At 44.8% G+C, this 27787-nt stretch overlaps 1 protein-coding gene across 2 annotated transcripts; it reads left to right on the forward strand.

Annotated features, from left to right (window-relative positions):
* The first annotated feature begins 1280 nt into the window (after positions 1-1280).
* On the forward strand, positions 1281-27787 carry GET4 (guided entry of tail-anchored proteins factor 4). Of its 2 annotated transcripts, none has more exons than XM_081889336.1 (9): positions 1281-1511; positions 9745-9823; positions 10599-10680; positions 11800-11949; positions 23565-23703; positions 24474-24614; positions 24702-24777; positions 26967-27039; positions 27365-27787. In XM_081889336.1, exons 1-9 carry the CDS (start codon positions 1360-1362, stop codon positions 27451-27453), a joined length of 981 nt encoding a protein of 326 aa, XP_081745462.1. In that variant the 5' UTR covers positions 1281-1359; the 3' UTR covers positions 27454-27787. The 2 variants fall into 2 exon arrangements, with proteins under 2 accessions (XP_081745462.1, XP_081745463.1); XM_081889337.1 differs by lacking the exon at positions 1281-1511 and adding an exon at positions 1811-1872.

Below are 27787 nucleotides of genomic sequence, written 5' to 3' on the forward strand. Positions count from 1 at the left end.
CTTTAAGCTCATTTTAAAATACAAGCCCTGATCAAACATATAAGCTTTGATAAAAATGCAGGCTATGATTAGATGCCTCACCAATGGGTCAGAAACTGGAAAAGCATTGTTGCAGATGGGGAAAAGGAAGGAGTTACCTTGCTGCTCTTTTCTACTTAAAATAAGTTCTGGATTAATATTTTGTACAGTGGTGTGTTAGATAGCTGGAGCACAAGGGAGCCTCAGACAAAATAATATATGTGAGGAGGGGTAGGGTGTTGTCCAGAATATATTTTTGTTTAATAAGTTTAATCATAGCCCAAGTATCAAATAAAACTTCATTAAGACAAATGCATAAAAATGAAACCAAACCAAGGCTCGCATGGGATGTTACATTCACAAGAAAAAATGATACAGCTGGTTATCTTTATATTTGTAAAAGGATACAGACAAATGGAGACTACCGTCATAGCGAACGAGAGAATGAGGTACAGCATATGGAAACCTAAGCCTAAACCTATAACAAGAAACCATCAGAGACACAAGGAGTACCAAGAAAAACGGCTACCATGTCAAGAAAAATGTTCAGCCAGTTGGATGTTACCTATCCTAGGGCTGTGGAAGAGAAAAGTGCAATTTTTCTTTATGTATTCAATGAAATCCCAACAAACAGATAAAAGGTTGTTCCTTTCCAAAAACGAGGATTAGGTAAATTTCTCATGTAATGCAATTTTCCAAATATTTCACCATAACGTGGTGCTAAATTAAAATGTTTTCCATCTTTGGGTAATCGGTCGGCGTGCAGGGGGGAAAAAAGGCAATGTAAGAAATCTTTTATTTTTTGTATCTTGATATTCTTTCCTTCCAAAAACAAAACAAAAGCAATTTGGGCAAAAGTAAAATGTTTTCTTTTAGGATCTTATTTATGTCACCAGAAGCCTTCCGCCAAAATCGCTGCACCCCAGATCGGTCCCACCAAAGGTGCTATCGGCTCCACCTTGATCCTACCAACTCCTCCAAGAATCCGAAGTAGCGCTCGAGTGACATGCGCGAGAACTGAATCATAGAACTGGAAGGAACCACGAGGGTCATCTCGTCCAACCCCCTTGCAGGCAACGTCGTCATGGAGACGCCGCTGGAAACGCCCCCTGCGTCCTACACCCCCTCATCTGAGGCGCGCGCCGAGCCACGTCGGACGTCACACTCTCGGAGGCGCCGGGGGCGGGGCTCGTTTGCGTGCGCATGTCCCTCGGCGGCCGCCCCCCTCCCCATTGTTGACTAGGCGGAGCCGACGGAAGCCGGCAAGGCCGCCGCGCATGCGCCGCGCTGCGTGAGGCAACTCCGGCCGTCTTGTGTGGCGTTTCTCCCCGCCCCGCAGTCATGGCGGCGGAGCAAGAGGCCTTGAAGGGCGGCAGCGCCGTCAGCGGCCGGAACCGGGGCGGCGTCCAACGCGTCGAGGGCAAACTCCGCGCCAGCGTGGAGAAAGGGGACTATTACGAGGCACACCAGATGTACCGGACGCTGTTCTTCAGGTACGCCGGGGCGCCGCTCGCGCTTCGTTTCACACATAGCCCCCCTCCCCCCCCCGCGCCGCCGTGAATATACTCCTCGCTTCGCCCCGCCTCTTTCCAGACGCTTCTAATTGCGCACCAGTAGTCCTCCGCGCGCACGCCCCCGCCCTTTCTCCAATACGATTGGCTGATCCTCTTGCCTTTCTCGATTCGCCGAAGCTCTATTGGTCGAGAAAAGGGGCGGGGTTCGCGGGAGGGAGGAGGGGGCTCTCGGTGTGTCTCCCCATCTATGCGATCAGAAGAGAGATGGAGGGAGAGTAAGGGGGGTAGAGTTAATGAGTGAGGCATTTGGAGTCGTCTCTATGTGTATACGTGCTGGTAGGTAGGTAGGTAGGTAGGTAGGTGGATAGATGCTCCTATATATACACACAAACCCCGCATATACGCATACGTACAGAACAGATGTTAAAGCTTGCTATATACAGACACACACACCATAGAAACAGAGAATTGTAGAGTTGGAAGGGGTCCCCAGAGTCCATCTAGTCCAACCCACTGCAATGCAGGAATCACAGCTAAAGCATCCATGACAAATGGCCATCCAACCTCTGCTTAAAAGCCTCCAAGGAAGGAGAGTCCAGGATCTCCCGAGGGAGAACGTTCCACTAGTGAACTGCTCTGTCTCCTGCACGCAAGCAGAGACCCACAAAACAAATACACATACTTACGAAACAGAGATGTTAAAGGCTTAAAGCAAACAGCTTTGCTATCCACCCTCTGCTGCCCTGATGCAATGTGGTTCACGTCAGAGCAGCTGAAAAGGGCGGAAGCCAGCTCATCTTGCTTTATGAGTTTTTATATGTGTGTTAAATTACTGCAATGGAAATATGGCTGTAGTGCTTTAATTGCAGCCTTCCGAGATCCGGTGCAAACTGGTCAGAAGTGCTGTTCAATGCACTTAAAAATGCCCAGTGTAATATATTCAGTGAGAGAGTGATTAATAGGTTTATTGTGCCAATGCTTTCATGTGTAAGTTGGTGCCCACTTTGTCAGATGCATGGTTATCCTTAGTTGGCAGATATATTTTGGCATGCTTTGAGGGGTGAGGCGGCAAGGACAGTAAACAATGGGTTGAAAAGACCATTGAATGCAAGAGTTATACAGTGCGTGACATTTCTGTTCAAAGCTGAAATGTAGACCTGGTAAGGGCAATAAGCATTTACAGTACCAGTAACTGGAAATAGCAGTCTTTCTAGCATTTTCTTCTGTTATAGCAAAGTGATGTAGCTACTTCTCTTTAATCTTGCTTAGTACAACACTCACTTTCAGCCAGTGATTTTAATTAGCGGTAGGTTATTAAGGAACTATTGCTGCTTCATTCATCACTTAATGAGTAGAATCTATTCCACAGAATTTTGGGACAGCCACCAACAAGGCTTAAACAAATTCATAGGAAGTAGTTGCTCTCAGTCACTAATCTTGACTGCTAAATAGAGCTTCCATTTTTCAGAAGCAGTCGACCACTGAGAACTATGTGGGGAGAGCACAAAGTGTGCTGCTCACACATTGCTGAACTAGATAGACTTCTTTGATCTAGCAAGGCATTGGTTATTTTACAACCACCTTTTATATCCAGCAAGTGGATAGGCATCTTAGTGATATTTGAGAAGGGAAAGCTATGTTTATTTTAAGATTCAGAAATGCCTTGTTTCATAAGCTATTGTAGGCTGGATCTTGCTTCATCAAATGTATCTGACCAAGCAGGCTTCAGCTTGTCAAAATCTATGACACAATGTAACTGTTACTCTGGGAGCCTTCAAAGTATACTTACTTTGTATACTTTGTATACCTACTTCATCATCATCATTTAATTGTATGCCTCCTTTCCATAGTTAAAACCATAGTCAAGGCAGCTTACCAACATGAAAAGATTTTAAAAATTACAAACATAACAAAAGGATACATAAACCACAACAGATAAATAAAATACATTGAAAAATACACAGCCGTAATTGAAGACTTTCCACATAAATCATTATAAGATCTAAGAAGAAAGATACAAAAAATTATTATCAATAACAGCAACAAAAACCCCTAAACAATACTGCAACTCAGGAATCTGTTCAGCAACCTCAGCTTTGGTAGCTGGAGTCAGTCAGGACCCCAACCTCCCAGACCAGGTGGAAAAGACTAGCAATGCAGGGAGCAGGGAGGTAAGTCACTTGGTATTGGTTGGAAATAAATGGTATTGGTTTTTCACGACACTTGGTTCTCATTATAAGCATGATTATAGGTTTTTTTCTTTTCAATTGAACTCATAGCTGTCAACGTTTCCCTTTTTTAAAGGAAAATTCCCTTATTCTGAATAGGATTCCTTGCAAGAAAAGGGAAAAGTTGACAGCTATGGTTGAACTACTTAACCTCTTCACCTTTAGAACTTGCAGCAGATGGCAACATATTTAAACAAAGCCAGCAAGTAAAGATGCACAGTTAAAATAAGGCATTCTGTACAGGAGAAATCCTTTTACCTGTACAGAAAGTCTTGGAACAAATTCATTATAGTGTGTATGACAGGATAGCTAAAGTGTTAATGAGTAAGTATAATCTTTTGATTAGTTATCTTTAACGTGCAGCCATTATCCCAGTCAACCTGAAGTACTGGGATAATGGAGAGGATATTTGGGATTATAAGCAGATGCATTTGAGGTCAGGGTGTAAAACAGGTTAAGGTGGAAGCATTTACATCCAAGTTCCATTACTTCAGACAAGAGGTATAGAGTAGAAGAAACCTTGTTCATTATCAGGAGTGGGAGAAGGAATTCAATTTGTGGCCATAGTGGAAATTGTTATTGCTGCCTTGAGTCTTGCAGCTAGAAGAGGGAAAATATTTTAATGTGTGAGCTGAGTCAAGCGCTGTCATAGATCAAATATTTCCCCAGAGGTCTGGTTGTAATTGCAGTATTTTGAGGCAATGGTAAATGCATTGATGGGTAGAAAAATGGCAAAGGTCTCATTGACTCAAGCTAACTGAGTTGGTATTTTGTACTTTCAGGTTGGAGTTGATAATTGCACCTCAGTTTCCCTCTTTACCTTCCTCTTGTCTCATTTCCTTACTCATTTGATACAAATCCTTATACAGTATAGATCAGAGAAATTGAAGTATTTGAATATAAGGCATAGCTTGCATTGGGAAAATATTTCTATGGCACTTGGAAATATATTCAAGGCATATTGGGAACATGGGCATTTATGCTTCCATTACAATCACAAATCACCAGCTATTGCAGAAATTATCTTACTTGTTTGCAAAAAGCCAGTTGTGAGCATTATCCGTGGGAGTTGTATAGTCCAGAACATCTGGAGCACCCCACATTGTCTATCCCTGAGTTAAATCCCCATAAACAACCCATGAGAGGTTTGATTGAGAGAGTAGCTGGCCCAAGGCTGCCTAGCGAACATCATGGTTGAATAGGGGTTTGTACTATCTGCTAGTTCCTTTCTCTGAGGTTACAGCTTCTGGAGAGGTTGGTTGTGCTACTCCGTTGTAGCAAAAACATTGGACTGTTGTAGAACCTTAAATATTAACTACAGTATTTTAATATTTAAGTGGGTGGCGCTGTGGTCTAAACCACTGAGCCTAGGGCTTGCTGATTGGAAGGTAGGCGGTTCAAATCCCTGTGACACTGTGAGCTCCCGTTGCTCGGTCCCAGCTCCTGCCAACCTAGCAGTTCGAAAGCACGTCAAAGTGCAAGTAGATAAATAAGTACCGCTCCAGCGGGAAGGTAAACTGTGTTTCTGTGCGCTGCTCTGGTTTCGCCAGAAGCAGCTTGGTCATGCTGGCCATATGACCCGGAAAAACTGTCTGTGGACAAACGTCGGCTCCCTTGGCCAGTATAGCGAGATGAGCGCTGCAACCCCAGAGTTGTCTGCTGCTGGACTTAACTGTCAGGAGTCCTTTACCTTTTTATTTTATTATGGTGTAAGTTTTTACATCTCTCAGGTTAGGGTTGATAATTGCATGTCTCAGCTTTTGTCTTTTTCTTCCTCGGGCCCATTTCTCTTACCCTGGAAATACAAAGCTTTTTGCAGATCTGAGAAATTGGGACACTTGATCAAGTCATTTCTGAAACATAGATCCATGCTGCAGTACATTCAAGTCAACTGTACCGCTCATTTGAAATGGAAAATAAAATGAGGTTGGAATCCTTAAAAGGTTGATATATCATTTGTCACTGAGAGCAGCTTGTGGAAATATGGGGATATATAACATGATTTTTATAGAAAATGGAAGCTGAAGCCTGGGTATAAAGAGATTTTCAGCAAACAAGTTGCAATAACATTTAAAGTTGTTTGTTAGCTGCTTTATACAAAAAAAGTATAAAGTGATTTAATGAGATAAAATAAAAGAATTAAATACAGTCAATGAAAAGCCAAGAATATTGAAACCAATGTACAATACAACATTCCTAAAATCTTCATCCCACATTAGAATGAGGACACGTCCTGCTCCTCCCCACATGCACAAGATGACACCACACTAGAGGCCAGCTTAACAACTAAAGGCCTGAGTAAAGGTTTTTGCTGATGAAGACTATAGGGGTCAGGGTTGGTTCATGTGGAGAAAGGTGGTCTTTGTGGTATTGGGGTCCTTGGCCACATATGGCAGTTTGAATTGAGCATGGAAATTAATGAGCATGCTAGTGCATTTGGGCCAGTTTCTGTGTAATATTCTCAGACCTTTGGGTCTCAGACAGCAATCTGACTGCTGAATTCTGCATTACCTGTAGTTTCCAAACTGTATTCAAAGGTAGCCTAACTGTCTTTGTGTAATCTAATAAGAGCATAGACAACTGATGCTAGACATAGCCTTCCATTTTCTGATCAAGATTGAGATACACACGCCAAAATTTATTTGGCACACAAGTCTTTTTATTTGGATCAAGGCAGTTGAATGAGCTTGTTAAAAGTACTTAGTTCACTTTTAAATTCTATTTATAGACAAGCAAATACAAGAAACCTTTGAAATGTCCGTTGTGAACTGGCCTGAAGTGGCAGGTTTTAGGATGCTTTTGATGGCATTGAGTTCACAGTTTGAATTCTTTTGAAAGCCAGCAGTGTGGGGCAAGGCTCAAGAGTGATTGAAAGATCACAAAAGAAGCTCATGTCCCAGATGTTGTGTAAGGGTATCTTTTTAAGTTGTCCAAACCCTAGTGAAAACTACTGCAGAGGAAATGGCAATTGTACATATTGTAAGGACGTCATAGAATCATCTGTGAACTGTTAAGAGTTTGAAATTGTTTTTTGTTTTGTTTTCTGTATCTCCTCACCCCTATCACTGCATATTTACCTAAGCTGTTGGATTTGTTAGATTATAAACATCTGAACGTTAGGTCTCAAGGATGTCCTTGAGTTTGTGCCGATGATAAATTGATAAAAGGTAGATCTCATTGTGACAAGTTTGGAAATATGTTGATGTGGTACTTGTGATGATTTGGGCAGTACCTGCCCTCTTTGTACCACTGTGGTCTGGGGTGCTTTCAGGTGCTGCATAGCAAACTTGTGGGTGGTATCTTCTCCAAACTGCATGCTTGCAAAGTTAATTACAGTTCTGCTATATTATTTATAATTCCAGAAAACCTGAGAGGTGCAGGCTTTTCCTTCTATAGTTCATCCATTTGTTTTATGTTGTGTCATTTCTGTAAACATAACTGATGAAACAAAAAGTCTGGGAGCTATTAATTGGAGCATAACATCAGCTTGATGTTCTTAGTTATGCCGATACTCCAGAGCAGTGGAAAATAATGGTCTGGACTCTTAGTAAAACAGTCAAGGTTATGATTAAACCATGATCAGAGCTGTGATACTGGGCACTGCACAAATTCGGTGCCAAGAAAAATGGGATTTGGTGACCTCTGCAAGGTAAGCATATTAAACAAATCTGTTTCCATTTTTGCATAATACTGTCAGATAATTATGGAAGGAATCAAGGAGCCTTTTTCTGGTTTTGTGATTTCATTAAGTATTGCCCATTTCCTGGCCTATTTTCACATATAGCTGTACCATTTAGAAACCTATGTTTTTGCAAAAGAAAAAAAGAAAGAAAATTTGATGCACTCAGGAGAACTGTATCTGATTCTGACTGAAACAAAACTAGAGTAGAACTGCAAATCAATTTACCCCTTGCGAATTGTATCCCCAATCTTGGCAATAAATCAGGGGCTGCAAAACAGAGTAAATATCACCTTCACTGATTTGTCTTTGTGATGTCAGGATTGGCTATATGGTGCCCTGATGTTATAATTCTGATTGCATGTTCCTTAATTGGCTAGTTCAGAGATCAGCAGGAAGAATGTGGTTTTAAAATGGCTTTAAAAAACAACAGTGTGGCTGAGCAATTGCAGAGAATGGCAGTAAGAAAAAGTGCAAAACACAAACACAACCCCAGGATATTTTGGAGAATGTTTGGGGTTGCCAAAACTCCCTTTTTTACACCGAAAATACCCATATTTTTTGTCTGCCCTCTAGCAAACTATGTGCTTCATCTGGGAAACTGCCCTTTTCTATGGAAGCTTCATTATGTTCTTGTGCTTGGAAGCAGCTGTTTCATATAGAGCTATGCTTGTTTGGTTTCTCACAGATACTTTGAAATAGTGACCATGAATCCTAAAGTTCCCATGAGCAAAACCTCCTTTTCTGTACCTCTGCCTTATCCTAGTATGTAGAAAGGGGCAAAATCACTTTGAATGGGGGCAGTTGAGAAGCGCTTTGAAATGGGAGGTCTCATATAATCAGCAAAGCAGAATTGTGTGCTGGAAGAAGATGGTGGCTTTTGGAAGGAAACTATCTTTCTGTAGGCATTAGGTAACGATTTTGCAGGCTATAAGGAGTTGGGGTGAATCTCTACACTGAATGAAAAGGTTCTGAAATAAGGTACTTCCTAGAATGTATGGAATAGCTTGAGCTAATATGGTATATGATTTTGATCTTTGAGGGCGGGAGCATTGGTACTGAAGCTTTTCTAGGGTGCAGCAGTTTCGAAGATAGACAGATGTGGGCACTGTAAACACCTGCAGTCTGCATGCTTCAGCTGCTCTGTGTGGTGCTAATCATTTGCTATTTCCATCCCATCCATGATGCGGGTGTTAGTGAGCATAGGATCTGTTTGGTCATGCAGCCCATATGACAAGGGCTACTACACAGTGAACATGTCCCCCCCCCAAAAAAAGGGTCTGCATTTTGAGGTTGCCTGCTATGCCATCTTCCTGAGATTCTGGTTTGGCATGCAAGTATCAAACCCACGTTGCCATCTGGTCACACTTTTACTGCCTGTCCAAATTTACCGAGGCTGTCTATTTCAGCTGCTGTTAACTGCTGCTTTGCCATATGCCACACCCTGCTTGGGGATTTTAGATGAGAAAGCAGCAGCCTGAAGGACCCCTTCATTGTAAATGCAGTGCACATAACACTGGTGTCTAGAAATCAGCAGGGGCTTGGCAAATTCAGGAAAGCTGGAACCAGTGGCGGGGTGTGGTGGGTTTTGAAAGTGCAAGGAAAAGGCTACAGGGGATTATGGGGGCCACTGCAGACATTGACCTGCAGAAGAAGAGAGCAGGTTCTATTTCCTCGGAGGCTAATACTGACAAGCCATGGCTGGAGGGGGCTTTCTGCACTGTGGAGAGAAAATAAATGAGATATTTCTTTTTAAGGCTTGGTGCTTCTGCCAAAGGCAGCTGGGTGGCAGCTCAGTGGGAAAATAGTTCTTAAATAATGCTGTCTTATTCATGTGGTGAATCTTCATTTACATACTAGGTGTTGTTTGGCTTTTTGTTTCGATTTTCGCAGTCTTCTCTCTGTCGGTTTTCTTGTCTTCTCGGTTGGTGGGCAGGAGGAGCATCTCTCCTCGCCAGGAATATATGGATGCGCAATGGGATGCCAAGAACACTGTGTGCAGCAATCTGGTTTTTTGGAGGGTTGAGTGGGGTGGGAGCTTGCTTTCTTCTTTGAGAACAAGGAATGCTCATATGCATACATTCTCTCATTAGGTGGGTACCTGTGTAAATTGGCCCCCTAAGATTGAGGGGCAATTCAAAATACATTTCTCGTGAACACCTTCCACGCGTTTTTGTTTGTTCCTGCAGTCTGCGGCATCTCATGATTTAAAAGATAAAAATCCATTTTCAAACATATGCTAGCTTGCCTCTTTCTGCTGTATTCTGAATACCTTTCACTCTTTTTTTTCTCTCTCCATGTGCAGGTACATGTCACAAGGCAAACATGTGGAAGCTAGAGAACTCATGTATTCCGGGGCCCTCTTGTTCTTCAGTCACAATCAAGTAAGACCCATTCAAAATGGTGTAAATGTAATAAATATTGAACACTGAAAGATAGCGGTGGGAATGCCCTGATAAATGCTGGGTTGTGGCCAACTGCAGCAGTTTTAAAGCAGCCTAACAATCTGCTACTTATGCGCTTACCTGGTGCATGAGCAGTTATTCTGGGAAAGCACTGAGGTGGCAAATGCATCTGCTGTGCTTATGTCTCTCTCTTAGCGGCCCTTTGAAGTTAGGAAAGAGAGAGGATCATTATTGCCCAAACAATAAGTATTTTAATATATAGCACAGGGCAACTCTGGAACAACTGCTCAGATTGCCCCTCTTTCCTCCCCCCCCCCAATCTTTGAAGGCTGGAAGAGAGTATCTGATGCAACAGTGTGCACAGCCTCAGCTCTTCCACTTCTCCTACTGCCTTAGAGAGAAACCTTTTAAGTTTAGAAAAATGGGGAGCTGCCTGGCTTCATGGTTGCATTGTTGAATGAGTGGTAGCAGCAGCCTATGTAAGACATAAGCACACCCTAAATAATTGATTCTTAGACTATTGCAAAAGCTCTCTACAAATAGAATATAAAAATAGCAGCCTTCACCAGCATATTTGTGCTGGTTTGAATAAAACCATTCAGAAATCTCGGGGAAATTAGTCCAAGCAACATTAATGACACAATCCAAGTGGGGTTTTTTTAATATATAATTTGTGACATATACACCCCCCACCCTGCCCTCTTAATGTTGATGGTTTACTTCTATTCAGTATTGTTTCTTCTGTATCTTCTAGCAAAACAGCGCTGCTGATTTGTCCATGCTAGTTCTAGAGACGCTAGAGAAATCGGATGCAAAAGTTACAGATGAGCTATTAGGTAAGAGCTTCTTCGGTTTTTGTTTCATAGTTGGGCACCTAGAGTTCTGAGGTGTAAGCAGTAGCGTCAAGTGCTTTGATTCCTTTTTTTGTTTTGGTCCTCTGTCACCCTGAGTTGGGAGAACTTAAGAATTGTCTTCCTGAACCAGAACAGTTCTGATCTAGTCCATCACTATTTCCATCAGTGGCCAGCCAGGTGGCTCTGACAACTTACAAACTGTGTGTGAAGGTGATAGCTTTCCTTCGCTTTTTGTTATTTTGCCTCACTTACCTGAGAGATGCTGCTTCTGAACACCAAACATCAGCTACCATGGCTAGAAGCCTCTGCTAGACCTCTCGTCGACTGATGCCAAGTTACTGAAAAATAAACTATTATAATGAACTGACCATGGTTCTGAGTAAACTAGAGTTGTTTGTAGGTGGAGCGTGATCTTTGGCACTATCCTCTCCCCAACACAGGCACAACCTGTAATGTCTGCACAATAATTGACCTCTCTGCCGTTTTGATGGACAGCCACTTCTCCAGTCTGCTTGGCGATGCGCTCACTGCTTGCGGGTCGACCTTTTTGCCCTTTACTTATCAGACTGCCTGATTCGGTAAGCATGCAGTTGATATAGCTCTTCACACAAGCTGCCCGTCTGGAAATCCTTTGGAGAGTCTTTTCCACGTTGACCACTGATCCAGGGGTTTGTGGACAGAATGAAGGCCGGGAGAGAAAGAGTTTTGTAGCTTGCCAACCTGGCAACTTACCTGGTGTCCTGCAACCCAACTCCATCTTCAGGCTTTGGTCCTTGACAGCATCCTCTGATGGAAGATAGACTTCTCTTCACCTGCCTGAAATTATGGTAGTTTCAGAACATCTGTGTTAAGCCATTCAACAAGGGAACTTGCCCCCTGACATGCCATCACGTATTAGGAAAGGGTGTGGCTCCTTGCACTGCAGCGGAGAGGTCAATTAGGTGTTCCTTGCTGATTTCTATCTAAAGAAACTCACGCTTTAAAGACGTTTTAACTGAGTATATTCTGGTAATTTTACACTACCTTTGTGTTTAAACAAAAAGGATGCAGTTGCCGTTAAAAAATGTTCAGCTAAGTATTGCTTGTTGTGGTTGCTTCTAGAGAACCTGGCCAAAGTGTTCAGCCTGATGGATCCAAATTCACCTGAAAGAGTGGCCTTTGTTTCCAGGGCGCTGAAATGGTCTAGTGGCGGATCAGGAAAACTCGGGCATCCAAAATTACACCAGTTGCTAGCCATCACGCTGTGGAAAGGTAGGAACAGTTAATGTAAGTGGCCGTTAAGTTGGTTAGCTGCTTGCTCTTCAAAAGATCCAGATACTGACTTTGTTTGCATGTAATGTTCTATCATGAATATGCTGAACCCAGTCAATTTATTCCTCCCTGCTCATGCCAGGAAGAAACAAACCATGATCCATGGCTTAGCGTTACATACAAGCTCAGGGTAATTGTCAGGGTTTCTGGGAGAGAGGAGGAGATGACAGAGGAGACGGAGAGCGAGTGGGAGGAGGGGCAGAAGGATGAGGAAGAAGATGACGGAATTCTGAGGGAATCCACGAGTCTGAGCAGCGAGTCAGAGGATTCTCAAAAGGGGGTTACCTTAATCAAGCAAAAGGGAGGAGAAGGGAGAAGCGGAGAGGAGCCCAGTGGAAGACAGACGCAGCAAGAGGCGTCTCAGCCGGAACGGAGAAAAGGGGGTGGAGTCGTCAGCCTCTCGGAGGGAGCAGGATTAGGAGAGAACAGAGAAAGGGGGTTGGAGCAAGGTGTTCAGCCGGAAAGGGTGGAGAGCAGAACAAGGGGTGGTGTAGCGGTCGAAAGAAAGGTCAGCAGCAACGTACGCGCGCCAAGTTCAAACGTAGAGGCGCGCGGAAGTGGAGAGAGCTCAGGGGAGGAGCCCGGCCCTAAAGCCAGAAGGAGGGGGGAAGAGGCGGCAGAGGATTCAGCCTCAGGCGAGTCACGGAGAGAGGGAACCCAGGGGGGCAGGAAGACCCTGCGGAAAAGAAAGGAGAGGAAGAGGTGGTCTAGAGCCAGGCTATTAAGTTGGTGTGGAAGAGGGGAGGAGTCAGAGGGGACTTCAGCGGTCTAAGGTGACAGACGTACGGCCACGATGCTGAACTGTACGAGAAGCAGAAATCTTCAATAAACTTTTCCTGTAAATAAACTGCAACGGAGTGAGGTCTCTTGTGAGCTGGGACCCGTCCTGGGTGGCCGTGACAGTAAGTCCCCTCTCTGAAAGCAAAAATTTTTTTTGCGAAGCTCACGAACGGGAGCAGCCATGAGCGCTGAGGAGCAGCTGGTTGCACTGCGGGATCAGGTTACCGCTCTCACATCGGCAGTCATTACTTCGCAGAAGAAGAATGACGACTTGGAGAAGACGTGCCAGGATTTGCAGGCAAGGTGGGAACACGCGGACAGGGCGGGGGCCCCAGGTTCCAGAGCGGAGGGCATTGCGCTTGGACGGAGGGGGGGTGCCCTGGTTCCGCATTTTAATGGCAACTTGCAAGACTATCCCAATTTCAGAGCGGACGTCGTATATGCACTGCATTTACTCCGTCACGATTTTAAAGATGAGGAGGAGAAAGTGGGGTTCATTGTTTCGCACCTGCATGGGGAGGCCAGGGCTTGGCTACGCAATCTGTGGCGCGAAGATGGACCGGCCCGTCGCAATTCAACTGCGTTCATCAAAGCGATGGATTCTTGTTTTCAATCCTCTGTGGATGTGGACATTGCGCGCCGTCAAATGCACGGGCTGAGGCAGGGGAAAGCGACTGTGCGCCAATACCACTCTAAATTTTTTGCATTGCTCACCGCCTTAGATTGGCCAAAGGACAGTAAGCCGGTCAGAGATCTTTTTTGGGAGGGATTGAGCCCCCCCATCAAGGATGAGATCGCTAGGGGGGACAGACCCCAGACCCTAGAAGACGTGGTGCAACGGGCTTTAGCTATTGGAATTCGACATGAGGGACGTCCGTGGCACGAGGAGGACGGGCCCCAAGCGCGTGCGCAAGCGAGGACTCTCCCTTTTGTGCACAGGGATTTCAGCCGTGCGCACCCCTCGCCAATGGGGAAGGACAGCGAGGAGCCTATGGAGATTGGTGGTGCTAGGGCTCAGAAGCCATCCCAGAGCCCTGTCCCTGGTGCAGCCAAAGCGAAGCCTCCTAGAGGAACCAGGAAGTGTTACATCTGTGACAGTGCGCACCATATGGCGAAAGAGTGCCCCCAGAGGCTCCAGAAGCACACTGCAGCACTGGCAACTGTAACAGCAGAGGTGCAACCAGGGGAGCAGCTTCAGGGAAACGACAGTGCCTGGCTGGAAGCAGAGCTACTGGGGCTCAGCCAGGCGGATCTGTAGACAAGCCCCCAGCATCACTGCAGAGCGTGGACCCTTTGCCTCCCAGACCGGCAGTTCTGCTCACAGCAACACTCCAGTTGCCTGATGGGAGACTCCTCGAGGTTCCAATAACGATCGATTCGGGAAGCAACGCCGACTTCGTGGGACTGCAGTTCGTTAAGCAGCACAACATGGCGCTCCTGCCTGCAACGACGCCTCTAAACGTGGTCACGGTAGACGGCAGGAAGTTGCTGGGGGGGCAAGTGGTGCAGCAAACCCCTCCCATGATGATGCAGATTGGCAACCATCGAGAACTTATTAGTTTCAATGTCACCCACTTATCGGACACACCCATCGTGTTAGGCATGAGTTGGCTGGAGAGGCACAGTCCCGCGGTTGCGTGGTACCAGCGGCAGATCACCTTTTGTTCATCGTATTGTGCTCAGCATTGCTTTCAGACCGATCAGGGAGGAGAAGCCGAGCAGCAGTTGCATCTGGGTATGGTGCAAACAGTGCCTCACAAGTACCAGGACTTCTTGGAGGTTTTCTGTGAGAAGGAAGCTGACAAGTTGCCGCCTCACAGACCTTACGACTGCGCGATTGATTTAGTGCCAGGGGCGCAACTGCCTGCTGCCAAGCTGTACTCCATGTCGGAAGACGAGATGCAAGAGCTTCGGGAGTTCATAGACCATAACCTCAAGCGAGGTTTCATCCAGGAATCTAAAGCAGCGGGTGGCAGCCCTGTGTTCTTTGTGAAGAAGAAAAACACGCCCCAAAAAAGGCTTATAGTGGATTACAGGTTCTTAAACAGCTTGACTAAGCCCAAAGCTTTCCCCATGCCCAAGATTGACGACCTTTTAGCGACCGTCAGGAGGGGCAAGATTTTCACCAAGCTGGACCTACGTGGAGCTTACAATCTCATCCGCATCCGGAAAGGAGATGAGTGGAAGACCGCCATGTTCACCCCTCTGGGCACATACGAATACAGAGTCATGCCTTTCGGTCTCCAAAATGGCAGCCACGTTTTTCAAGCATTTATGCACCACGTGCTAGCAGGTCTCCTCTACAAGAAGTGTGTCTGCTTTCTCGACGATATCCTGATTTTCTCGGAATCGCCGGAGGATCACGATAAGGACGTGAGGGAGGTCCTGCAGAGGCTGAAGGACCACAGGCTGTACGCCAAGTTGGAAAAATGCCAGTTTGATGTCAGAGAGGTTGATTTCCTTGGCTACAAGTTGTCCGACGAGGGACTGGCCATGGACAGGGCTAAGGTTCAAGCGCTGTTGGACTGGAAAAGCCCTCGAAATCGGAAAGAGGTCCAGAGGTTCATCGGCTTTGCCAATTTTTACCGCAAGTTTATTAAAGGTTTTGCGAACGCGACGGCGGCTATCACTGACACCCTCAGTTCCAAGAAGAAGAAGTTCGTCTGGACCGAACAAGCGGAGCGGTCCTTCCGGACGCTTAAAGGTCTTTTCGCCTCCGAAGAGCAGCTGCTCCACGTGAATCCCGGCAGACCCATGCGGGTAGAGACCGATGCGTCAGACAGAGCGGTTGGGGCCGTTCTTTTGCAAGAGGTTTCACAAGGCAACTGGAGACCGGGTGCGTTCTACTCCCGGAAGCTCAGCAAGACGGAGCGCAATTATACCATATGGGACAGGGAGTTGTTGGCCATTCATGCAGCTTTCAAAGCGTGGCGACACTTCTTAATAGGAGCCAAGCACACGGTGCAAGTCCGCACGGATCACAAGAACTTAGAGTATTGGCGGACGGCTAAGTTACAGACCCAGCGACACATGCGCTGGGCGGAGTTCTTTGCGGATTTCGACTTCAAAATAGAATACATCCCAGGAGACTCCAATGTTATTGCAGACGCGCTGTCCCGAAAGCCGCAATACTTGGAGGAAGCAGCTCCAATCGCAGCAAAGCACATTTTAGCACCGCAGGCGTGGACGTGCGCTACCATCGCAGTCGACCTGGACGCGGTGCGACGCGCGTTGCAAAGGGATCAGTTTGCACAGTCCAAGATGGAGGAGCTACGCGGAGGGTCGCGAGACAACGATGAGTTCCAATTGCAAGATGGACTTTTGACTCGTAAGGGTGCCCTTTACGTGCCCACCGACGATCTTCGAGCCAAGGTTCTGCAACAATTGCATGACGCCCCTAGTGCAGGCCATTTCGGCAAAGAGAAGACGATGGAGTTGGTGGCTAGAGACTTTTGGTGGCCCCAGATGAGAGGAGAGGTGGCGGACTACGTCGCCAGGTGTGATATCTGCCAGAGGTCCAAACCAGTGCACCAGAAGCAGGCGGGATTGCTAGAACCGCTGGAGACACCGCAGCAACCGTGGGAGAGGGTAGCGTTGGACTTTGTTACGGACCTGCCCAGCTCCAGGGGTAAGACGGCGGTGTTAGTGGTGGTGGACTTGTTCACCAAGATGGCGCATTTCATCCCTTGTGCCAAGGTGGCGACGGCAGAACAGACCGCAAAGCTCTTCATCGATCACGTCTTCAGAGTGCATGGACTTCCGCAGTCCGTCTTGTCCGACAGGGGGCGCCAGTTTGTTTCCACTTTCTGGCGAAAGCTTCTGGGCATCTTGCACGTCAAAATCAACCTGACATCGGCGAGACATCCACAAACCAACGGTCAAGCGGAGAGGGTCAACGCGATCATGCAGCAGTACCTGCGGTGCTACGCCAACCAGCGACCTGCGGCGTGGGTGGACTATCTGCCGATGGCTGAATTCGCCTACAACAACACGAAACACGCATCCACCGGGGTGACGCCTTTCTTCGCGAACAATGGCCGTCATCCCAGAACCTTCCCGAGATTTGCGGCACCAGGAGGGGGGGGGCCTCAAGATGCCGACCAGTTTGCAGCGGAGTTGCAAGAGGTGCACGAGGAGCTGCGGAGACATTTGGAGCTGGCAAAACAGGCGTATAAGGTGCAGGCCGATAAGCACAGGAGGGCGGGAGAGGACATCCAGATTGGGGACTGGGTGTGGTTAGCAGCCCACGCGATGCCGGCCAGGTCATTGGCCAAGAAGAAGTTAGGACACAGGCAGCTAGGGCCATATCAAGTTGAGGCTAAGATCAATCCGGTGGCTTTTCGTCTAGCCCTTCCGGAGGGTTCCAGGGTGCACCCGGTCTTTCATAGATCGGTGCTCACTCCCTACAAAACCCCACACAGGTTTCAAGAGTCAGGAGCACTCCCAGAGCCACGTAGGAGGGCGCCTGAGGGGGGGGAATCGCCAAGACCAGAACCTCTTAACGAGGTCACAGAGATACTGGACTCGAGATGGGGGGAGGAGGGAGTTGAATATTTTCTAGCCAGGGAAGGCACTCCGGCCTCTGCCAATAGCTGGGTGCCGGGTTACGCGTTGGACGAACCCCTGTTGAAGGAGGAGTTCCATGCGCTTTTTCCGCACAAGCCCATGCCCGAGGAGTATTTTGATGATTGGCTGTTCACGCCCACTTTGTCAGACAGCACGTTCGAGGGTTTCTCCTCACCCGAGGGCCATACGCCCGAAACAAGCCCGACCAGGGATCCGAGACTGGGGGGGGAGGAGACAGGCCCTTGTTGGTGGGTGGATCAGCCAAGGGAGGCATGGAGTCAGAGATGGATGGTAGGTCCTTGGCAGGCAGCGCCAGGAGAAGCAGTGATGGAGGAAGAGACTGTGAGGTCTGTGGGTGGGGAACCCGAGTTCGAACACACATATACGGAGATGACAGAGGAGAACGTTGAAGTGGACAACTTGTATCCTGAACCGACCCCGGAAGAACCACGTTTTCCTCAACCTGCACCCGGCGAGCGGGAGGGGGGAAGGGGGGGCTTCGAGGGGGGGATGGATGTCAGGGTTTCTGGGAGAGAGGAGGAGATGACAGAGGAGACGGAGAGCGAGTGGGAGGAGGGGCAGAAGGATGAGGAAGAAGATGACGGAATTCTGAGGGAATCCACGAGTCTGAGCAGCGAGTCAGAGGATTCTCAAAAGGGGGTTACCTTAATCAAGCAAAAGGGAGGAGAAGGGAGAAGCGGAGAGGAGCCCAGTGGAAGACAGACGCAGCAAGAGGCGTCTCAGCCGGAACGGAGAAAAGGGGGTGGAGTCGTCAGCCTCTCGGAGGGAGCAGGATTAGGAGAGAACAGAGAAAGGGGGTTGGAGCAAGGTGTTCAGCCGGAAAGGGTGGAGAGCAGAACAAGGGGTGGTGTAGCGGTCGAAAGAAAGGTCAGCAGCAACGTACGCGCGCCAAGTTCAAACGTAGAGGCGCGCGGAAGTGGAGAGAGCTCAGGGGAGGAGCCCGGCCCTAAAGCCAGAAGGAGGGGGGAAGAGGCGGCAGAGGATTCAGCCTCAGGCGAGTCACGGAGAGAGGGAACCCAGGGGGGCAGGAAGACCCTGCGGAAAAGAAAGGAGAGGAAGAGGTGGTCTAGAGCCAGGCTATTAAGTTGGTGTGGAAGAGGGGAGGAGTCAGAGGGGACTTCAGCGGTCTAAGGTGACAGACGTACGGCCACGATGCTGAACTGTACGAGAAGCAGAAATCTTCAATAAACTTTTCCTGTAAATAAACTGCAACGGAGTGAGGTCTCTTGTGAGCTGGGACCCGTCCTGGGTGGCCGTGACAGTAATCATTTGTTTTGCTCCCAACGCACCACAATCTGTAGTGGGCGAAACAGACCACAGTACCTGGTTTGGACAATGTGAGACCAGGGATTGTGGTTTGCTTCCGCTGTGCTCTAATGAGACAAACAGGAAAGGCAAGTTCACGAACTGATTTACTGTGACTGGTGTACCAGGCCACTGTGGCCTAGATCTAAAAAGAGTTCTATGCCCTAAAGGGGACTTTGAAGAGCAGCTCCCATACTGCACTTCCAATCACTTCTGAAACTGAGAGGGATCTCCAAAGTGATCTTGGCTATCGAATTGAGGGTGGGTCTATATGTCCCAACTGGCACATGCAGACTGGTGGGAATACTTAAAATAGTTCTCTCAAGAGCATAGCTTGCATCTTTTAAATGTCTTGTATTAATGCTCAGCCTTGAAGCCTATCAGACTGGAGTGAAAGATCTTGGCTTGTAAAATACTAAACCTGGTCTGTCCCGATTGCTTGAGATTATGGCAACTTGGATTAGTGTGTGTTCAGTGTCTGCTTTATTTTTAAATCTGGGATGAACACAACAGAGATAAATTAGGAACTTGGCAGCATGTCTCTAGATTTTTTTAGGCCTCCGATCCCTCATATCCATACAGTATTGACACCTGCTCAATAGACTTCTTTTAACATGAATGTATTTCAGTATCTTACTACATTGTAGTACATATGTTATAAAATACAGCATATATTCCTTTTTAAAGAACATTCAGCTTTAGGAACGTAGGAGGCTGCCTTATATACTGAGTCAGGCCATTGGTCCAGCTAGCTCAGTACTGTCTACACTGACTAGCAGCAGTTGTCCTGGATTTCAGGCAGGGGACATTCCCAGCCCTCCCTTAAACTGCCAGGGATGGATCCTGGGACCTTCTGCATACAGAGCAGATGTCCTTTCGTTGAGCTGCAGCCCTTCACCAAAGTTTGTTCATATTCTATGCTGCTGTCTCCACCCTCCACACAAATTCAAGCTGCGTTTCAAGGAAATTCATAATTCTTTTTTACTCGGTTCATAGTTTGTCGCTAACAAAATTTTATCAGCCACTGTTTGACCTGTTAGAAATATGAAGGAAGTGGGGAGAAGGGGGCAGGTGGGTAGAGTGGAGCATGTAGAGGGAGGGCGGATAAGGGATCTTGCATATTTCTGACCTCTGATAACCCTCCGAAATGACTCTCAGGCTTTCTCTGCATTCATATGGACTAGAAACTTTAAAAACAAAGTAGAACATTATGCCAATTAAATGAAAATAGGGTAGCACCGTACTGTGTTTTGTGAAAGATTACAGAGCTATGTGGCACCACTTAACCTCATGGTTTACTTTAGATAAAGCTACCAGGCTGGCGGCACAAAGATTTTCCACACCTATTAAACACCTTTCTACATGTACTAGAGAAGATCTGGCTCAAATCCAATCTAATCCGTGCTTTAGCACTCTATTTAAAATTTCCTATACTTATAAAAATAGATCAAGACCTGGCTGATCACTGTACTCTGCAGTTTATTGTAATGAGAAACTAACAGATAAACAAGTATTAGGGAATTTTAAAATATTAGAGGACTATGGTCTAATTTGAGATTGCAAATATGTTGAAAAATGTATTAACACCGAGTTGCTGATACTGGCAACCCTCGCCTCCCATGATTTTTAGTCTCTACAAATAAGTTAGGTAGTGAACTCCATAAGTGCTAAGCATAACTCATTGAGTGACTGCACTAACTAACTAACTAACAATCAAAGACACTATAGGTCAGCTATGTAAAATCTCAGCAAATTTAGATACTATTAGTCATCCCTTCCTAGGTAGATGGGAAGGTGAGGTTAATGACAATATTCCACATACAGCATGGAAAGGGAAATAAAATCCACATTTCACACTCCATTTGAATCTTTTTTTTTCTTTATAAATTATTCTTCAGGAGATATTTAACTTCATGAAAACTAAGCAGAATATACAAAAACACAACAGATAAATGTTGGAGATGTAACTGGTATCATGCCCATTTTTAAGCTATATTTTGGGCTTGCCCTCAAATTAGAAATTTGGTTCTGATAATAAGCGAAATGGAAAATAACACCAGTTAAGAGATGTCTGTTGATCTCTTAATCATTCATCTAGGCTACCTGAAAGACATAATAGTTAATACATTTACTGACAGTGGCCAAATTGTCAACTCGAGAAAGGTCAACCCAACATCCTTTGAAAAACGCCTTTTAAGAATCTGGGGTGTAGCCTATGTGGTTAAATTTATTGATTTCATAAGAAAAAAAAAGGGAAGACATGACAATGACAAGAGAGTGGCATTTGTTAATTCATTAACAAATACCATTAGGCATGCTCGATTAAAAATATACTTAGCTAGGAACAATCTAATTAATCACTTTCCTTTTTTTAGGTTTTTTAATTTCCTTCTTAATGATACCTGGAAAATTCAGAGGAATTATTTTTAAATGATTTATTCATCTATTAATTTTAGGAAATCTAAAATAGCGAACTAATTATTAACTTATAATTGAGAGATAGGTATTTTAGTTTCACCAGTCACTGGCCTTTGCAGTCAGAGTATAAAATGCAAAAAACTAAGCAGGGAAAATTATCAAACCAAATAAAAGCACCAGCCATTGCAATTTGTATACAAAATATGAACACAAGAATGATGCTAAGCAGATAAAACCACCAAAATCAATTAGAATTTTAAAATCATACAATTCTAAAAACTAGGGCATTCTTGTGGTCCTTATTTTGATGGTGGTTGCTAATAATTTTAAAGTGTCTGCTTTCACCAGCCTCTTATGATCTGCAAGGAATAAACTTTCTTAAATAAATAAAATTTTACTAGTTTTCAACAATGTATAGGCAGTACAAGATGTTTTCCCCATTTTTACCCTCCTCCCCTGGTACAGAAGATTAATGTATAAGATTTTGCCATAAATCCACATGCGTGGTCGGAGTATTTTATGAAGGATTGCCAAACTTCAATAAAATCATCCACATCATACATATTGTTCAAGGCATATACCTTCTTCTTAAGTTTTTATCCGAATAAAATGTATGCCCTATCTCCATTGTGTGATACACAGATATTCAAGTCCTTTCTAATTCTGCACTATTAGTAATTGTGCCGCCACCAAGTAGTAAGTTCATTATATAATGAAGCAAGTTGCCCTTCCTTAAGCATTGTTAATTGACCCAAACTTTCATTACCCAATACTTTCTGATTGTTACTTATTTCAGCAAATACCGATTCCAAGAATGGTTGTACTAGTTCATAATGTCCTCCACATGGAATGTGGAATGTTCTACCAGTTGCCCAGCATGTAGATGAAGATGTTCTATGTTTGTCTTAAGAGAGTCATATGCTTGTTGTCAATGAACTTAAAGGAGTTTTCTCTTACACATGTTGATACAGATTTTAAAGGGCTTTTTGCCCATTGGTTGTTCTAGTCGGCTTCTTCAATTTCAGTGCCTAAGTCTGTTTCCCAAAGTTGTTTGGTGGCTGAATGTTGCCCAACAGCAAGATCATTGAGTATATAATTTTTTTTAGAATGCTCAGCCACATTTAAAACTAATTTTTCTAAAAGTCTCAATGGTGCTTGGGAATTAACTTCTGGATTTGAAATAAATTTGTTGACCTCACCCAAACTTTCCATAATTCTGCTCCAAGAATGTTATCATTTTCGTAGAGATTACCTGGTCTGTATAAGCCATTTTCTTTCCATTTTACATCAAATAGGTTTCCTTCAGGTGAGTAAAAGTGCAGTGTGGATGGGATTAGGGGTGATATAGGTGGGGCTAATTTGGAGACCCAAGACTGCCAGATTTTCTGCTTTTGCAAATGGGTTTTGCAACTATTCATTTCTAGAATAATTTTATTATGGATTTTAAAATGTATGCTTGGGATTCTGTGTGGCATAGCTTTATCAAATTCCATTTGCACCCATGCCTTTCCTTTTATGTTGTGCATCATGCCAAAGGCATTTTGTGGTATCTTTGCAGATTTGGTAGGCCCCTGCCCCTTCCCTCTGAGATTTTTTAAACAACGCTGTTAAGCACAATCTGGGTCTTTTGCTGTTGTATGCAAAGTTCACGATCATTTTTTGCCATTTCTTAAGAGTATAAGTACATATGGGCAAAGTTTGGAACAGAAATAAAATCGTTGGCAATATCATAATCTTGGCTGATGCTACCCTCCCCATCCACAACATGGATGTCTTGGACCACGTTTTAAGGTCTCACCCCCCCCTTTTTTATACTCTTCACCATTGACAGAAAGTTGGCTCTGTACTATAGGATTTTGTGATATTAATTTCCAGGTATTTAATATGGTGTGGGCAAAGTTTAAAGCCTGTTTTGATTTGTAACCTTATTTGCAATTCTGAGGGGACGTTCAAACATAGCAGCTCTGAATTAGTTTTATTGATGGTCAATCTGGCTATTTTAACAAATGCTTCAATTTCCCCGATGACCTCCAACAGGTTTGTCTCTGGGTCAAAGACCATCAGGGCAATGTCATCAACAGCAAAAACAGCTGAAATCTGCATCTATTTCTTAAGATACCTTTTATTTTATTAGTGTTCTGAATGTGCAAGGAAGTAACTTACCACTGCATTATTGTCTTATCAGTTTCTTGCAACATTTTAAAAATATGGAATATTTTGTGTCAGAATATTGAATTAAAATAATAATAAACCTCACTCATATCTTGGGATTCCAACCTTCATGTTGCATGCTATAATGTACTTTCTTTATTGGCTTGTTCAAATCTTGCAATATTCTCGAAAAGTAAAATGGCTTCCACCTTGCCAATATAAACTGAGACTGTTATATACATATTTCACACACACACACAGGGAGAGAGAGAGATATACAGCAAACTAATTTTCTTTTTCAACTTCTTTTCCAGAGCAAAACTATTGTGAATCTCGGTATCACTTCTTGCACTCCACAGACGGTGAAGGATGTGCAAACATGTTGGTAGAATATTCCTCATCCAGGGGTTATCGCAGCGAAGTGGACATGTTTGTCGCTCAGGCAGTGTTACAGTATGTGTTTTGATCTTAATTTGTTTACATGCTTGTGTGGTTGTTCAGATAACTTTTCTTAGCCATAAGGGAAGGAGGGGTTATTGGTTTGTTATTGGTTTTCTTTTGTTTTGTATATGGTGTTCTCATTTTGTCTTTTTATGTTGTGAACCGCCCTGTGATCTTTAGATGAAGGGCAGGATACAAATGTGAGCCATTAAATAAATAAAGGAACAGAAAGGTGTACAAGCTCTGTGACACAGACTAATCTTGGCCCGCCAAGGGGTCCAAATTGGCCCACAAAGCCATTTCCCCAGAAACACACCCACTTGTCCCATCAGCTGACATCACTGGGTGACACCCACAGATGTGCAAGGTTCAATCCTGCTTGCTGCTGCTTCACCAACACATTCCACAGCAGGGACAGAGAGCAGGACTGTGAACCCTGTGCTCATGGGCAAACCCATGAGGTAGGTCAGTTTTATTACCCTCTGTATCTCTTGAGATGAGAGAATAGTGAGAATGCAGCTGAGGTGGACTTTAAACCACAAGCACCCAGTCTTGTCCTCCAAGCGACAGCATTCTACCACCAACGCAAGACTCCACTCTCAACCTTAATTTCCCTTCTCTAATGCATTAATAGCGGTGACGCCAGAGGTTACTGTGAAGGTGTAGAAAGAGTGTTAAGCTCGTTGAGCTCTTCTTGTCCTAGCACTGATATTGTGCATAGCTTTTCTCTAAACCTTTTGACGTTTTTCGTAACTTCAAAAATTCTGTTTCCTTTTTTTCAGATTCCTGTGCTTGAAGAACAAAAGCAGTGCATTAGTGGTTTTTACGACCTATACACAGAAGCATCCTTCCATAGAAAGAGGACCTCCCTTTGTACAGCCGTTGCTCAATTTCATTTGGTTTCTGCTGCTGGCAGTTGATGGGTATGGTTTTGTTTTAGTCGCAAAGCACAATGCTGCCTTTTTTTGCCCTTGTGCCTGGTTTTACATTCTCTGTTGCTTCTTTTTTAGAGGAAAACTAACAGTATTTACAGTATTGTGTGAACAGTATCAACCTTCATTGAAGAGGGATCCTATGTATAATGAAGTAAGTTAACTTTTAAATTGGTGGAATTTAATTCCTTTACGGTCACCTTTATAAGCTTTCATTTTGCTTCTGTGCTTTTCAGTCCCATATATGTGCCCCCCCCCAGAGCACTTCACAACACAATAAAGCAGCAACAGTACAATTAAATTGGATTCAGAAACAACTTAACTTGTTTATAAAAAAAACCCCAGCCGAATCATAAACTCTGGGAATCAGACAGCATAAAAGCACTTCGAAATAAAACCATGTTCTCAATCTCATGAACCACCCTGAGATTTACAGATGATGGGTGGTATACAAATTTTATAAATCATCATCTTTTTGACGGCTTCAAGGCAAGATGCTAAACACTTCTCCCAAGGGAAACAGATTCAGGGCCTAGTCCTCACCCCTGAAAATGCCCTATTCTCCATATTTGCTGAGCGCAGTGCTCAACGCATCCTTGCCCAGCCTTGGATTCCCAGATGCTGTTGGTTAGCATGTACACTGCCTTAAGATGGGTTGTTATAGGCAGTATATAACTAGTTGTTCTAAATACAGTGGTACTTTGGGTTAAGAACTTAATTTGTTCTGGAGGTCTGTTCTTAACTTGAAACTGTTCTTAACCCGAGGTACCACTTTAGCTAATGGGCCTTCTGCTGCCGCTGCGGCACCACCGTGCGATTTCTGTTCTCATCCTGAAGTAAAGTTCTTAACCCGAGGTACTATTTCTGAGTTAGCGGAGTCTGTAACCTGAAGTGTCTGTAACCTGAGGTACCACTGTAAACCCATGGTGATGATTGCTATTTAGAGAGGCTACCTTAAAGGATAGCATGCAGATCAACCTTGCTTTCAGTGTCCTCTAAATCAGGGTTACAAAGCACTGTGTGTATGTAGGGACTAATTCGGGGGGGGTGATACTTACATGGGACTTTCAAGTGTTCAAAGCACCTCACATATCAGTAATATTGTAAAGTAGGCTTATATCAGTGGCAGACTTTGGGCTTTCAAATTTCAGTGGCACCCTGTGTGATACCAAAGCTCAGTTTCCTCCACCTCTTGCTTTCTGTTCTAAGTCATTGTTGTGGCGCCCATTGCGGGTGAATCAGTTGTGCTCCCCTAAATCTGCCTCTGCTGATATTACTACCCCCCAGATTGCAAATAGAGGTGCTGAAGCTGAGAGAACAGCAGTGTGCCTTGAAGTCATTTGGCAAGTTTCTGCATATATTTGCCATTGGCAGTTAAGCCTCACACCTGCAATGCTACACCCAAAAAGTAGTAATACAATCTGTGAGAGAGAGACTGGAGGGAATGGGGTGGGGGAAGGCAAACCAGGTGTAATTCTGTTGCTAGAAATTAATTTGTTTTCCCTGTGAAGGAATTATTGTGGTTCAGTCGGACATCAACCCATGGTTAAGGATCTTTATTAATAGTTTGGTGGGGTGTCAAAACTGATACACCATAGTTATGGCCATTAATTCTCCATTAGGGAATTGTCATAGACTAAGGAATGGACTTAATGGATCTGAGTGGTGGGGAAATGAGAATAGCTTTCCACAGTGGTTAATATGTAGTACATTTGGAGGATTGAGCTATGGTTTGGATTCTAATCTACAGCTAATGCAAACCATGGTTTTGTGTGGTGTCTGAATTGAGACAGCAATAACGACAATAACAACTACAACTAATCCAGAATGCGGCAGCTAGACTGGTGACTGGAAGTGGCTGCTGAGACCGTATAACACCGGTCCTGAAAGACCTACATTGACTCCCAGTACATTTCTGAGCACAATTCAAAGTGTTGGTGCTGACCTTTAAAGCCCTAAACGGCCTCAGCCCAATATACCTGAAGGAGCGTCACCACCCCTGTCGTTCAGACACTGAGGTCCAGCTCCAAGGGTCTTCTAGTGGTTCCCTCTCTGCAAGAAGTGAGGTTACAGGGAACCAGGCAGAGGGCCTTCTCGGTAGTGGCACCCGCCCTGTGAAACGCCCTCCCATCAGATGTCAAGGAAATAAACAACTATCTGACTTTTAGAAGACACCTGAAAACAGTCCTGTTTAGGGGAGTTTTTAATGTTTGATGTTTTATCGCGTTTTTAATATTCTGTTGGGAGCTTCCCAGAGTGGCTGGGGAAACCCAGCCAGATGGGCGGGGTATAAATAATAAATTATTATTAATATAACATTCCCTCTTTCTTGTGCTTTTTTAGTATCTAGACAGAATAGGACAGCTCTTCTTTGGTGTCCCACCCAAACAAACATCATCCTATGGAGGACTATTAGGTGAGTTTAACACCATCGATAAACAAGATAATCTAAATGAAAAGAGACTGCTGGATGCTTGTCACTCATTGTCAGTAGCTTACAGGGCTTAGGGCTTGTGTGTACTGACACCAGTTTTCCTACTTACAGCAGTCTGCATTTTGTCAGAAAAATAGCACAGTGTCCCTCAATCTAGAAAGCTACCTGTCAGCTAATCCAATGTTCCCTGCTGCATGTTTGATACAACACTATCTCTCAAACAGAATGCGGGAACTTGCCCTTCCACTGGGCATTCGAAAATGGCCGCTTCTTGATACTTTCCCCTTGTCCTGTACTTCCATCCTAGGCAATCTTTTAAACAGCCTGATGGTAGCTGGGGAGGAGGATGACACGGAAGATGGACAGGAAGACAGCAGCCCCATTGAACTGGATTGAGACCTTCCAGAGCAGCTTGGAATCTGACCATGTGCTCACTGGGGGATAAAAGAAAGAAAAGACACTTTGAGAACGAGTCCTGCAGTCGTTTCTCAACAGGTCAAAAGGCTCCTCTGTTCTGTTTAAAAGAAGGTTGCTGAGATGTTCATAATGTTTTGGTCTATATTATTTATGTAAAAATGCAATGGGGTAGCCAAGAGAGCTGATTTGGTGTGATCATTAGTGGACCTCTGATAACGCTGGTTGGTGATGGACTGAGATGTAGCCTTCTCTGTGATTCCATGAGCAGTATTTCCTCTTTTCACAGTCACACTCAATAAAGCTGAAACACACA

This window comes from Podarcis melisellensis, assembly GCF_964234715.1.
Source record: "Podarcis melisellensis genome assembly, chromosome: 14".
In the NCBI taxonomy this organism is placed as follows: domain Eukaryota; kingdom Metazoa; phylum Chordata; class Lepidosauria; order Squamata; family Lacertidae; genus Podarcis; species Podarcis melisellensis.